The sequence below is a fragment of the Oncorhynchus mykiss genome, chromosome 16 (assembly GCF_013265735.2).
Source record: "Oncorhynchus mykiss isolate Arlee chromosome 16, USDA_OmykA_1.1, whole genome shotgun sequence".
NCBI lineage: Eukaryota > Metazoa > Chordata > Actinopteri > Salmoniformes > Salmonidae > Oncorhynchus > Oncorhynchus mykiss.
Window position 1 is genome coordinate 10,408,596 of NC_048580.1, and position 15,801 is coordinate 10,424,396.

At 44.2% G+C, this 15,801-nt stretch overlaps 1 protein-coding gene across 1 annotated transcript; it reads right to left on the bottom strand.

Moving 5' to 3' along the window:
* Positions 1–847: 847 nt before the first annotated feature.
* On the bottom strand, positions 848–15,446 carry LOC100135963 (nucleoside diphosphate kinase). Its single transcript, NM_001124303.1, is given in 5 exon segments — positions 848–1,226; positions 9,128–9,240; positions 9,843–9,944; positions 13,013–13,142; positions 15,383–15,446. Coding segments are annotated over 4 exon segments (456 nt in total). The 5' UTR covers positions 13,139–13,142; positions 15,383–15,446; the 3' UTR covers positions 848–1,111.
* Positions 15,447–15,801: the final 355 nt, after the last annotated feature.

Here is a 15,801-nt window from a genome sequence, read left to right on the forward strand (position 1 = left end):
AGGAATGTAGTGAAATAAAAGTTGTCTAAAATATAAATAGTAAAGTACAGATACCAAAAAAAAAATCTTAAGTAGTACTTTAAAGTATTTTTACTTAAGTACTTTACACCACTGTCCATTATGAAGCACACACTTTTTAAACCACAGCTCCGCCTCAAATCATTATAAATCCATCAGAAATGGACACATGCATCAACTTGTTTGAGTCGGTTCAACAGAACGCCGAGAAGGCCATTGATGAGTCCCCGGCCGATAAGATAAGACAAAATGGTGTTTTGGACTTGTGGGCAACGTCCTGGAGATGAGAGCCAGACCTGAGGATTGGAGCTCCGAGGTCACTAGCCTGTAGTGGACACCCAGTGAGTCTCTGGAGACCCCTGCAATGAGACGGACTACAGAGATCTGCCAGATGATAAGACCCTGCTGGGCTCAGGTGTTTTCACGATAGGCATCTCAGGTCACACCTTCCCAATGACACCAGCACTATTCTTAGCATATTCTGTTCTCTGTGTGAGTGCACGTGCGTGATGCTTCCAACCTTAGTGTCATCCCAGGTCCCAACCGCTCCTCTACCATTAGGTTGACCGTTAGCTCAACTGAGCAAAGCAGCAGATCTACAGTTAATCCCAATCTGAGATTATGGAGCCGGCTAATCCCTCTTAATGTTGGCAGTGACGAGGCCTGCCTGTTAATGTTTGAAATGTCAATCTGGTCACAGCACCGAGGCACACAAGACAGGGGTGCACTATTAAACTGTCTATGTTCAAAGAAAAGTTTATGCTCATGATGTAACGTACAATAATATCTATAGAAAATGATGTGTTATAATCAACAACAAGGAAAAATAAGGGGTTGTGATTTTTTTTATTGGAAAGCTGAACAAATGACAATAAAAAACATTTCCACTATGACAACTGTACGTCCGGAGGAATGAATGGAATCAGCGATGGACCAATTACAGATGGGTACAGAAGATGAACAGGAAGTGGTGTGGTCCTCAGTGGCCAGGAAGAGATTTATATTCCCACTTTCTAATGCTGATGGTTATGGTTTATGGATGGTAAACTGATCCTAGACCTGTGCCTGTGGGCAACTTGTAGCCTTCAGCTCCTCAGTAGAGCCAGCTGCTGGAGCAGCTAGTGTAACTGCACAGCTCCTCAGGTTTGAACCACAGGTTGATCTCTTTGTTAGCACTCTCTACGGAGTCACTGCCATGGATGATGTTCCTGAAACAATAAGGAAAGAACGATTATTATAATTTAATGACATAAGGAAATATATTTATATTTAGGGACTATGGATAGAGTTTGAAAGTACTGTAGTTGTCAAAGCGATGTAAATAGTGCCTGATGGCTGATAATGCAGGAGAGCTTGTTCTGAAGGCAGCGCTGCAGTGGTCACTAGCTGGCACTAGCTGGCACAGCCACAAAGTCATACAAATCTGGTTTTTAAACCTAACCATAACCCCAGGCACAGGTCTAGGATCAGTGCCCTAAAAGTTCAAGGACCCTTGGACTAAAAACCTCCCTCTGCAACTGGATCCTGGACTTCCTATCGGGATGCCCCAAGGTGGTAAGGGTAGGTAACAACATCAGCCACACTAATCCTCAAAACTGGAGCCCCTCAGGGGTCTGTGCTCATTCCCCTCCAGCGCTCCCTGTTCACCCATGACTGCATCCCCAAGCACGATTCCAACACCATTATCAAGTTTGCCGACAACACAGCCTGATCACCGACAATGATGAGACAGCCTATAGGGAGGTCGTCAGATACCTGGCAGTGTGGTGCCAAGATAACATCCTCTCCCTCAACATGATCAAGACAAAGGAGAAGATTGTGGACTACAGGAAAAGGAGGACCATTCTCATCAATGGGGCTGTAGTGGAGCAGGTTGAGAGCTTCAAGTTCCTTGGTGTCCACATCAACAAACTATCATGGTCCAAACACACCAAGACAGTAGTGAAGAGGGCACAACAACACCTTTACCCCCTCAGGAGACTGAAGAGATTTGGCATGGGTCCTCAGATCCTCAAAAGGTTCTAAAGCTGCAACATCGAGAGCATTCTGAACGGTTGCATCACCGCCTGGTATGGAAACTGCTCGGCCTCCGACCGCAAGGTACTACAGAGGGTAGTGCGTATGGCCCAGTACATCACTGGGCCAAGCTTCCTGTCATCCAGGACCTCTATATCAGGCGGTGTTAGAGGAAGGCCCTAAAAATTGTCAAAGACTCCAGCCACCCTAGTCATAGACTGTTCTCTCTGCTACCGCACTGCAAATGGTACCGGAGCGCCAAGTCTAAGTCCAAAAGACTCCTTAACAGCTTCTACCCCAAAGCTATAAGACTCATGAACAGTTCATCAAATGGCCACCCAGACTAGTTGCTTTGTCCACACCCCCCATTTTTACACTGCTGCTACACTGTTTATTATCCATGCATAGTCACTTTCTCTACCTACATGTACATACTACCTTAATTACCTCGAATAAACAAAGCCCCCGCACATGGACTCTGTACCGGTACCCCCTGTATATAGCCTCCACATGGACTCTGTACCGGTACCCCCTGTATATAGCCTCCACATTGACTCTGTACCGGTACCCCCTGTATATAGCCTCCACATTGACTCTGTACCGGTACCCCCTGTATATAGCCTCCACATTGACTCTGTACCGGTACCCCCTGTATATAGCCTCCACATTGACTCTGTACCGGTAACCCCTGTATATAGCCTCCACATTGACTCTGTACCGGTAACCCCTGTATATAGCCTCCACATTGACTCTGTACCGGTACCCCCTGTATATAGCCTCCACATTGACTCTGTACCGGTACCCCCTGTATATAGCCTCCACATGGACTCTGTACCGGTACCCCCTGTATATAGCCTCCACATTGACTCTGTACCGGTACCCCCTGTATATAGCCTCCACATGGACTCTGTACCGGTACCCCCTGTATATAGCCTCCACATTGACTCTGTACCGGTACCCCCTGTATATAGCCTCCACATTGACTCTGTACCGGTACCCCCTGTATATAGCCTCCACATGGACTCTGTACCAGTACCCCCTGTATATAGCCTCCACATTGACTCTGTACCAGTACCCCCTGTATATAGCCTCCACATTGACTCTGTACCGGTACCCCCTGTATATAGCCTCCACATGGACTCTGTACCGGTACCCCCTGTATATAGCCTCCACATTGACTCTGTACCGGTACCCCCTGTATATAGCCTCCACATGGACTCTGTACCGGTACCCCCTGTATATAGCCTCCACATGGACTCTGTACCGGTACCCCCTGTATATACAGTGCCTTGCGAAAGTATTCGGCCCCCTTGAACTTTGCGACCTTTTGCCACATTTCAGGCTTCAAACATAAAGATATAAAACTGTATTTTTTTGTGAAGAATCAACAACAAGTGGGACACAATCATGAAGTGGAACGACATTTATTGGATATTTCAAACTTTTTTAACAAATCAAAAACTGAAAAATTGGGCGTGCAAAATTATTCAGCCCCTTTACTTTCAGTGCAGCAAACTCTCCAGAAGTTCAGTGAGGATCTCTGAATGATCCAATGTTGACCTAAATGACTAATGATGATAAATACAATCCACCTGTGTGTAATCAAGTCTCCGTATGAATGCACCTGCACTGTGATAGTCTCAGAGGTCTGTTAAAAGCGCAGAGAGCATCATGAAGAACAAGGAACACACCAGGCAGGTCCGAGATACTGTTGTGAAGAAGTTTAAAGCCGGATTTGGATACAAAAAGATTTCCCAAGCTTTAAACATCCCAAGGAGCACTGTGCAAGCGATAATATTGAAATGGAAGGAGTATCAGACCACTGCAAATCTACCAAGACCTGGCCGTCCCTCTAAACCAGGGGTGTCAAAGTCAAATGGACGGAGGGCCAAATAAAAAAATCAGCTACAAGACGAGGGCCGGACTGTTCGAATGTTCATTGAAAAATTTTTAAATGACGCATATAGTCTAGTGAACCTAATTGAACCTACTGAAAACCTAACAAATATATTACAATATGATCAGATAAATAAAGCAATATTTTCTTATGGCTCTGTCAGTAATCTTTAATTTTCAACAGACACAAAAGACAAATTTCCTTTATATAAATATCCCCATAACATGAACATTAAATGAAAGAAACCGGTATTCAAGGCACCATCAGTAGACTATATTTTCTATTTTAGCAAAAGTGGGCTAAATTTACTTCAAAGAAAAAACAATAATAGCAATTTTCTATCATCCACTCAACTGAAATATTTTTAAAATATAATTGGATTGAAATACAAAAAAATAAAGTGCAAAAATCTATTAATCAAAAACAACACTTTGTTTAAGGAGAAGTAACATGCAGTGAAAACAAATATTAAATTTTAACTTTTAAACTTGAACTGAGTAAAAACTCTAAATATGTGATTGCACAGTAATGTTCACTTGTTTGAGGTTGAGGGTGATACTTGGTGGTGTCCCATCTTTTCCACAAGTTCATCAATGTTCGGGGTAAGGCTCTGAGCTGAAGAAATCCTCAGAATTGAGTGGAGGTGTTCAGCAGTAAGTCGACTTCTGTGTGATGTTTTGTTCAGGTTCATCAAAGAAAACAGTTGTTCACACAGGTATGTGCTGCCAAACATAGACAACGTTTGAGCAGCCTGGATGCGCAGCTGGGGCATTGTGCCGGGGAGGAAACGGGCGAACTCCGCAGCACCCACTGCCGCATATTTTGCCCTCAGTGCATCATTGCATTGGAGGTCAATCAACTCCATTTGGAGGTTTGGTGGTGAGCTTTCCACGTCAACAGCAAATGGGTTACCGAGCAGTTCCAACCTGCTTTTTTGTGCTTCAAAGTCAGCAAATCGGCGTCGAAAGTCAGCGGCAAGCATACCTATTTTATCAGCCAACTGTGTGCTCGGGAACGCACTGGTAGAGAGCTTCTCTTTCATGGTCTGGCAGCTGGGAAAGTGGCTCAAATTTTCTTTCCGCATCTGCGTCTCCCACAGAGTCAGTTTGGTTTTAAATGCCTTCACTGTACTGTACATATCAGAGATGACACGATCCCGACCCTGCAGCTGCAAGTTTATTGCATTCAGATGACTCGTAATGTCACACAGAAAAGCCATTTCACACAGAAACATTTCGTCTCGGAGTTGTGTTGTGTCTTTCCCTTTGCTGTCCAAGAACAGACAAATCTCCTCACGAAGCTCGAAACATCTTTGAAGCACCTTTCCCTGGCTTAGCCATCGCACCTCTGTGTGATAAGGCAAATCACCATGCTCCGTTTCTAACTCCGTCAGAAATGCCTTGAACTGGCGGTGATTCAAACCTTTGGCTCTGATAAAGTTAACTGTGCGCGTGATGATGCTCATTACATGCTCCATTTTCAAGGCTTTACCGCACAACGCTTCCTGGTGTATGATACAATGATAAGCTGTCAGCTCACCTGTCGCGTTTTCCTCTTGCATCTTTTCCCGTATCTTCGCCACCAGTCCGCTCCTGTGTCCACACATCGCAGGTGCTCCGTCGGTTGTCAAACCCACGAGTTTTTCCCAAGGCAGCTCCATCTCATTTACACATCTTGACACCTCTTCATACAAATCATGCCCCGTAGTTGTGCCATGCATAGGACGTAAAGCCAAAAACTCCTCTGTCACGCTTAGGTTGGAGTCCACTACGCGGATGAAAATTGACAACTGGGCAATGTCAGAAATGTCGGTGCTCTCATCCACAGCCAAGGAATATGCAATAAAATCTTTTCCCTTTTTCACAAGCTGCTCTTTTAGATTGATGGACAACTGGTCTACTCTCTCGGCAATGGTGTTTCTGCTCAGACTCACATTTAAAAAGAGTTGCCTTTTTTCTGGGCAAACTTCGTCACAAACTTTAATCATGCAGTTTTTGATGAAATCCCCCTCCGTAAATGGCCGGGCTGATTTAGCGATCTCTTCTGCCAAAATAAAACTGGCCTTGACAGCAGCCTGGCCTTGTGATTTGGCTTTTTTGAACAGAGCCTGTCGAGATTTGAGGCCTCGTTTTAATTCCTCTGCCTTTTGTAGCCTTTGTTCCATGTCCATATTCTTGTTTTTGTCCGCGTGTTTCGTTTCATAATGTCGTCTCAGATTATACTCTTTCAGTACCGCCACACTTTCTCCACACAGAAGACACACAGGTTTTCCAGCTACCTTCGTGAACATATACTCCGACTCCCACCTTGTTTGAAACCCCCGGTTCTCAGTATCCACCTTCCGTTTTGCCATTTTTGATGGGTATCTGAAAGTTAATTTTACTGTGATGCTGACGACTGCTGTGCCAATAAATATTGAAATGAAGCAGCCTACTGCTCGGTGCGTCACCTTTGCATTGTGGGAAATGTAGTATTGGTGCGTGTAAAAGATCTGCGGGCTGCCGGCTTGCTGCGGGCCGGTTCTAATAATAAATCAAGATCATCCCAGGGGCCGTAAAAAACCTTCTTGCGGGCCGGATGTGGCCCGCGGGCCTTGACTCTGACATATGTGCTCTAAACTTTCAGCTCATACAAGGAGAAGACTGATCAGAGATGCAACCAAGAGGCCCATGATCACTCTGGATGAACTGCAGAGATCTACAGCTGAGGTGGGAGACTCTGTCCATAGGTCAACAATCAGTCATATATTGCACAAATCTGGCCTTTATGGAAGAGTGACAAGAAGAAAGCAATTTCTTAAAGATATCCATAAAAAGTGTCGTTTAAAGTTTGCCACAAGCCCTGTATATAGCCTCCACATGGACTCTGTACCAGTACCCCCTGTATATAGCCTCCACATGGACTCTGTACAGGTACCCCCTGTATATAGCCTCCACATGGACTCTGTACCGTAACACCCTGTATATAGCCTCCACATGGACTCTGTACCGTAACACCCTGTATATAGCCTCCACATTGACTCTGTACCGGTACCCCCTGTATATAGCCTCCACATGGACTCTGTACCGGTACCCCCTGTATATAGCCTCCACATTGACTCTGTACCGGTACCCCCTGTATATAGCCTCCACATTGACTCTGTACCGGTACCCCCTGTATATAGCCTCCACATTGACTCTGTACCGGTACCCCCTGTATATAACCTCCATATTGTACCAGTACCCCCTGTATATAGCCTCCACATTGACTCTGTACCGGTACCCCCTGTATATAGCCTCCACATTGACTCTGTACCAGTACCCCCTGTATATAGCCTCCACATTGTACCAGTACCCCCTGTATATAGCCTCCACATTGACTCTGTACCGGTACCCCCTGTATATAGCCTCCACATTGACTCTGTACCAGTACCCCCTGTATATAGCCTCCACATTGACTCTGTACCGGTAACCCCTGTATATAGCCTCCACATTGACTCTGTACCGGTAACCCCTGTATATAGCCTCCACATTGACTCTGTACCGGTAATCCCTGTATATAGCCTCCACATTGACTCTGTACCCCCTGTATATAGCCTCCACATTGACTCTGTACCGGTAACCCCTGTATATAGCCTCCACATTGACTCTGTACCGGTACCCCCTGTATATAGCCTCCACATTGACTATGTACCGGTACCCCCTGTATATAGCCTCCACATTGACTCTGTACCAGTACCCCCTGTATATAGCCTCCACATTGACTCTGTACCGGTACCCCCTGTATATAGCCTCCACATTGACTCTGTACCGGTAACCCCTGTATATAGCCTCCACATGGACTCTGTACCGGTACCCCCTGTATATAGCCTCCACATTGACTCTGTACCGGTAACCCCTGTATATAGCCTCCACATTGACTCTGTACCGGTAACCCCTGTATATAGCCTCCACATTGACTCTGTACCGGTAACCCCTGTATATAGCCTCCACATGGACTCTGTACCGGTACCCCCTGTATATAGCCTCCACATTGACTCTGTACCGGTAACCCCTGTATATAGCCTCCACATTGACTCTGTACCGGTAACCCCTGTATATAGCCTCCACATTGACTCTGTACCGGTACCCCCTGTATATAGCCTCCACATGGACTCTGTACCGGTACCCCCTGTATATAGCCTCCACATTGACTATGTACCGGTAACCCCTGTATATAGCCTCCACATGGACTCTGTACCGGTACCCCCTGTATATAGCCTCCACATTGACTATGTACCGGTAACCCCTGTATATAGCCTCCACATGGACTCTGTACCGGTACCCCCTGTATATAGCCTCCACATTGACTATGTACCGGTAACCCCTGTATATAGCCTCCACATGGACTCTGTACCGGTACCCCCTGTATATAGCCTCCACATTGACTATGTACCGGTAACCCCTGTATATAGCCTCACTACTGTTATTTTATTGTTCCTCCTTAAATTCATTTTTTTATTATTCAGTTTATTTTAGTAAATACTTTTTTTCTTAACTGCATTGTTGGTTAAGGGCTTGTAAGTAAGCATTTCACTGTAAGGTCTAACCTGTTGTATCAGCGTATGTGACAAATACAATTTGATTTGAACCCTAACCTTAACTACACTGCTAACCGTAATGCCTAACCTGACATTAAGACCAAAAAGCACATTTTTCTTTTCATAAAGGGTTTACAATATAAACAATTTTGACCTTGCAGCCAGCCTATTTAAGGAGAAATGGCTCAATTCTGCCTCCAGGAGAAGACGCATGACAATAAGCGTCAACCTGCACAGATAACGCCACCGCCCTGCAGCACAAATACTACACCGCCCTGCAGCACAAATACTACACCGCCCTGCAGCACAAATACTACACCGCCCTGCAGCACAAATACTACACCGCCCTGCAGCACAAATACTACACCCTCAGAATGGGTACGAATCCTGTCCCAGACACCGCTCTGCATCTCCCTCGCTCTCTCTGTCTCCCCTCTCACTTCAAATCTCTGTCTAAATAAAAAGTGAAAATACCCCATAAAGTGTGTGTGTGATATATATATATAACGAGTATCGCGATACTGGTATGGTCCTGGCCCTGATGATAAACCTATTATCCATCATAAAGGTTGAGGCTTCATATAATCTTTACATTATAGGATCACTGTGTTATGTCTCGTACTGCGATTGATTCTCACCTGCCCACTTGGATGCAGTAGTCTCCTCGGATGGTGCCGGGTTTGGAGTCGGCAGGGTTGGTCTCTCCCAGCATCACTCTGCCGGTCTTCACCACATTCAACCCTTCCCACACCTGGCACCCCACACACAGAGGGATAACGCTTTATTAACACAGTATTCTTTCTGATCTTCCATTTCTATGCACAGCGGTCAAATACATTTCAAGATAGAAGTACTAGTCTTAACCCTCCTGCTGCGTTCCAGACGAATTGGACCGATTTACAAGTTCTCTCTGTGAAAAATGCTGTTCATTTAATCTGATTGTCATAAGGTTCCATGACTTTGTCCACACAGGGCATCTGAACACACAAAATACATGTTGATGATTTTCATGACATTTTGGGTGTTTTATTTAACTTTTGAACACCTGTGGTGTTCCCGACCGGTCATTAGAAATGAATGGGTGAGACTAGAATTAGTGTATAAAACTGAGTTCAGCCACATGACCATTCATCAGATGGACACACTTCCTCTCCCAGACTCCCACATGCATGTGTGTTTGAGCACACACACACACTCACACCTTCTTGGCTTCCATGGCAACCCCCACGGGGAACCACACCTGCTGGCATTCTCACAAACAATCGCAACATGCGTAGTCTTTTCTGTCTTCTTGAAGGAGAAACTAGATGCTTACATCATGTCAATGAACACAACAAGGAACGTTTGTCTTACCATAGCCACCACTGGGCCGGAGGCCATGTAGCTGACGAGACCAGGGAAGAAGGGTCTGTCCTTCAGGTCGGCATAGTGCTTCTTCAGCAGAGACTCTGGGGCCTGGGTTAGTCAGACACAACAGCCACAACCGTCAATAACCCATCATAACCATAGGGACACACACAAGGCATATCACGGCAAAATACACTGGGCTATGTTGAACAATCACGTCGACAACATGCATTTCATTTTTTTTGGGGGGGGGGGGCGATTTAGCAGACGCTCTCCATACAACAAGGGTTTGGTAAAGCTACAGCCAATATCTGGAGAGCTCCAGTGTACAAAACATTAGGAACACCTTCGTAATATTGATTTGCACCCCTTTTAGCTCTCAGAAGTGCCTCAATTCATCGGGGCATGGACTCTACAAAGGGTTGAAAGCGTTCCACAGGGATGCTGCCCCAATGCTTCCCACAGTTGGGTCAAGTTGGCTGGATGTCCTTTGGGTAGTGGACCATTCTTAATACACACAGGACACTTAAGCATGAATCATTCAGCAGCAATGCAGTTCTTGACACACTTAGACTGATGCGTCTGGCACTTACTACCAAACCCTGTTCAAAAAGGCACTGACATATTTTGTCTTGCCCATTCACCTTCTGAACGGCACACATACACAATATATATCTCAGTTGTCTCAAGGCTTAAAACATCCATATTTAAGCCGTCTCCTCCCATTCATCTACACTGATTGAAGTGGATTTAACAAGCGACATCAATAAGGGATAAAAGCTTTCACCTGGATTCACATGGTCAGTCTATGTCATGGAAAGAGATCTTTATGTTTTGTACATTCACAGGAAGTCACCAGAGCTTGTAACCAGGAACCAGTTGACTGCATGCGCTTAACCCTGAAATAGCCCACCGTAAACAGAGTGACTATTATCAGTGGGCCCTCCTGATCCCTGGGTTCGGGGGTCACAGGCAGCCTTCCTGGCCACAGACCAACACACAGAGAATCAGGAGACACCACTCAATGCTAATCACACCTGTGGATAAGAACAGTCAGCAAGATCCTCTGCACTGTCCTCTACCCTACTGTACTCTACCCTACTGTACAGCACCCTACTGTACAGCATCCTAATTTAGTCTACTGTACAGAACCCTAATGTAGCCTACTGTACCCATACTGCACTGTACCCTACCGCACTCAGTGGTGGTTGGTGTCTTTTAAGATGAGGCAGGACGATCATTTTTTTTATGAGCATGGCTTTAATTCTAAATACACCATATTCAATGTAAAAATGATAGGTTTAGGCTACTACATGTTACTCTAATTGTCCCTATACCCACCACGAGGTTGCTACAACCTAGCCTATGAATGAAAGTTTACAACGTAGGTGCACTCAGGTAGAGAGAAATTTGAGTATTCGAGGTGACAGACAGTGACACATTCAATACCACCTTGCAAACTCTTGCCTGCATCTAGATAATCTAGGGTGTAATCATTAGTCCAACAGTTTAAAATAAGAGAGTTTATAATGGACAAATTCAGGTATGTTTATCCAAGTGGAGGCTACTGAGTGGAGGACGGCTCATAATGTCTAGAATGGAGTGAATGGAATAAAATATATGAAAACCATGTTTTTGATACATTCCAGCCATTATTATGAGCCGTCCTCCCCTCACCAGCCTCCACTGGTTGATCCACGTTCCGTTATGTTTGCTTCTGCTTTTGAGAAAGTTTTTCAACAGAATCAGTGGAATGAATACAGTCAGTTACACCAGAGGCCCCGGTGGCAATAAATTAATTAAACCAAAAGCTTACCTTGGAAGAGTTCCAGTGTTGGATAGCCATAGCCAGCTAGCTAACATAGCATCCCTCTCTGTTGGATAGCCATAGCCAGCTAGCTAACATAGCATCCCTCTCTGTTGGATAGCCATAGCCAGCTAGCTAACATAGCATCCCTCTCTGTTGGATAGCCATAGCCAGCTAGCTAACATAGCATCCCTCTCTGTTGGATAGCTATAGCCAGCTAGCTAACATAGCATCCCTCTCTGTTGGATAGCCATAGCCAGCTAGCTAACATAGCATCCCTCTCTGTTGGATAGCCATAGCCAGATAGCTAACATAGCATCCCTCTCTGTTGGATAGCCATAGCCAGCTAGCTAACATAGCATCCCTCTCTGTTTTAGCCAGGTGTTTGAGTAGGCTAAACTAGCTAGCTGCATTCGCTAGTTAAGTGAAAGAAAAATACAACAAAATATCTCTCTCGTTCTCCTTCATTTTTGTTCAAAACTGTTCAACTATTTTCTCCCTCCCTCTTTGGGTCAGCTTACTTAACACATTTAATGTACTGCAGTGCTAGCTAGGTGTAGCTTATACTTTCAGTACTAGATTGATTCTCTGATCCTTTGATTGGGTGAACAACATGTCAGTTCATGCTTCAAGAGCTCGGATAGGTTGGAGGACGTCCTCCGGAAGTTGTCATAATTACTGTGGAAGTATATGGAAGGGGGTGAGAACCATGAGCCTCCTAGGTTTTGTATTGAAGTCAATGTACCCAGAGGAGGACGGAACCTAGCTGCCCTCCAGCTACACCATGGTTCTACCCTACAGAGTGCTGTTGAAGCTACTGTAAACCTTTATTGCAAAACAATGTATTTTAATCAATTATCTGGTGACGTGAATATATTTTCTATAGTTACTCTAATGTACAAATGTACCCGACTTTACCCTAATGTACTATACTGTAGCCTACTGTACTCTACTGTATTGTATGTCCAATCATTGTGTATTGGCACAAGTTCTTGCTTAGATGGTATTTTATTAGGATCCCCATTAGCTGTTGCAAAAGCAGCAGCTACTCTTCCTGGGGTCCAACACAAAACATGAAACATGACATAATACAGAACATCAATAGAAAAGAACAGCACTACAAATATATTTTTAAAGGCACACGTAGACTACGTATCAATGCATACACACAAACTATAGTTGACTTTTGTCAAGGTTCAAGATACATGTTTTTTTTTTAAAGAATATCTGTCAGATAGCTGATTTACATAATGGATAGGCCTGCCATTGAGTCCTAATTACTGGTTAATAATGTCCTGAAAGTGAAAAGGATTATATAGATAACATTTGAAATAAAATAAAAGAGATTACAGTTAGTAGAATAACGTACCTGGATGAATTTCATCCCCACCAGTTTGAAGCCCTTTAGCTCAAATCTCTTGATGATATCTCCGACAAGCCTCCTCTGAACTCCATCTGGCTTAATGGCAATGAACGTCCGCTCCTCGTTTGACATGGCGCTATAAGGACAGAAGAACATGACAGTAGAAAGAGAGAGAGGTACACAGTGACGAGCAGAGAGAGGAGGGGTGGGGGGTTAAGAGAGAAAGAGGGGGTAGAGGAGAGAGGGGGTAGAGTAGAGAGGGGGTAGAGTAGAGAGGGGGTAGAGTAGAGAGGGGGTAGAGGAGAGAGGGGGTAGAGGAGAGAGGGGGTAGAGGAGAGAGGGGGTAGAGGAGGGTAAATAAGCAAATTCCACTGAATATCAGTGCAGACAACGTTACTTACGTGCATTTGGCACATTGGGTTTTGAGTCGCGGTGCCGAGGCCCTCGACCCCATCACGGGACAATCTCATGAATAGAGACAGACACTGTGCACACCGGACTCCCATTGCAAGGTAACACCTCTAACTTTGCATCTGACAACTGTCATGCTCTGTAAGGTCTTTGACTCGCTGCCAGAAGATAATCTTCCATAATCACCTGCATCAAAATCACGTTTGCGCATGACCAGAAGTGTGCCGCTCAGTATGCACGCAATCCTCTGTACGTTTAAATAGCTACCTACACCAAGAAGTAGCCACTGTAACGGGGAAAAAAAAAAACAGTTGATGTGGCCTTCAGAAAGGCACTTAACCCTAATTTGCTCCAGTGGTGCTGTAGTACTATGGCTGACCTTGTAAAACACCACATTTCACTGCACGGTGTATGACAAAAAAAACAATTACAGTCATTTTGGGGTTTTATCAACATAAAAACACTGAAACATTTTACTGCATCATACTGTAAATTATGGTGCATTTTGGGAAAATGTTGTGGGTGGGGAAAGAAATGCTGAATTTCAAATGGTACTGTAATTCCACCCCACAGAATACAGTAGTGTACCGTATTTTTGGACAGACAAAAACCTTTTGACCACTAGTGGGTGCAATGTATCGTTTTGAGGTGTGCCTTGTAAGAGGCTACATTTGTGCCAGCAGTTAGTGAGAATGAGCTACCAATTTACCCCCTGTTGTTATAGTGCCTCATCAATTTAAGGGACAGATTGGAGTGTCAGTCTTAAACTTTACTGGTTGAGCATTTTGCCCTGTCCTTTTGGTCTGTTTTGCCCTGTAGTTGCTACCAGTTTGGAAGCCTTGGTTAAGTGATATAAAGTGATATAAAACACCAAATAGTCATTGACATTGTAATGAAACAGCAGGGATGTATGATATGATGTAATGTGTAAACACATTACTTAGGATTGGTGCAAGCAGGTTGGATGCTAAGTAATTAAAGTAAAACACAGTCAAACATAAACCCTTCCCCTCAATGAATTTCCTCCCTTTATCCATTATTTAATTACAACTAGCATTATTTTATTGTTTTAAACAATAGATAAAAGGTTATTTCTTGGGTATTGTACAGTGTGCCTTTACATAGTATTTGCTGTGCCACTGTTTTTATATTAGAGTAGATGTAATGCAATATGAAGTACAGTAATTTACTGAGCTGAGCTGCCTGTAAATTACTGTCAAATTCACTCCCTCGCCTTTACAGCGCAAGCCTATACAAGTGAGAGAACTGGAGTGCCAGAATGTGCCATCTTCGCCAACGCCCAGCGTGGTGCCACGAACCAGGAAGAGCAAGAGGGCTACTTTCTGCGCACTCGCTTTATGACCTCAATATACACTACTGTAATCGGTGTTAGAGCACAATTAATGTTGAACACTTGTATAACACAACACAATGTAACATGTTTGCAAAATCCTACAAAATGGAAGTTGCAACTCATTCAAATGAGCGCAAGAGTATTTTGACTAATGTATTTGTAGTCAATGTGTCGGATCCCAGTCAAACTAAGGCGTCGGCTAATGAGATCCTAATAAATCAAAGCATCAATACACCCTGATTCGTTCCAACACACCGTTTTACAACACTGAACAAATACAATGTCATAAAAACACCAATGTATTCATATATTCTGTAGGATAATATCCCGAATGGCACCCATGTGCGTCTCCAGGTAAAACTATGTGGAAAATCACTCAGCAAATTCATTCCCGCCAGATGACATATCGCCATTCGAGAGGGTAAAGGTTGTCTGTCTAGAAGAGCTACAACTAGCCTACGACATGTTTACCGCGATATTAAACGATTATATACACGGAATATAGAAACGAATTAGGTCTGAAATATACCAGTTGAAGACATGCAATGTATTTTTGACGTTACATTGGTCGCAAGAGGTATCATATAAACTATGAAGTAGTTTTACTGTACCTTGGTGACTGAGCGTGTTCGCGACGGACAGTGAGCTAGGCGGGTTACTTCCGCTAATGCTGTGCTCCCAGTAATCCAGGCCAGATTGTACTCTTTGTTTCTTGCTTTTATACACGGAGGCGGGGACTGCCATACCGGTTTCAACGAAATACATGAGTTGGAACGAATAAATGTTGGTTTATCCGCGTTGTACCACCTCCCTCTTTATGTGGGTCGCAACAACCTAATGGGTATGGGGAGTATTGAGATTATATGAACATTATTGAAACAAGTAGCCTTCTTTTAGGTGCGCAGTCTTTAAAAATGGTGACAACTGTGGCATGCTACACGCTAAAAACAAATGTTTCTCTACTATAGTGGCTCGTAACCATAGCAGAATCCTTTGTGGTGCTATATGGAACATTTTTTTTTTCAAGGTT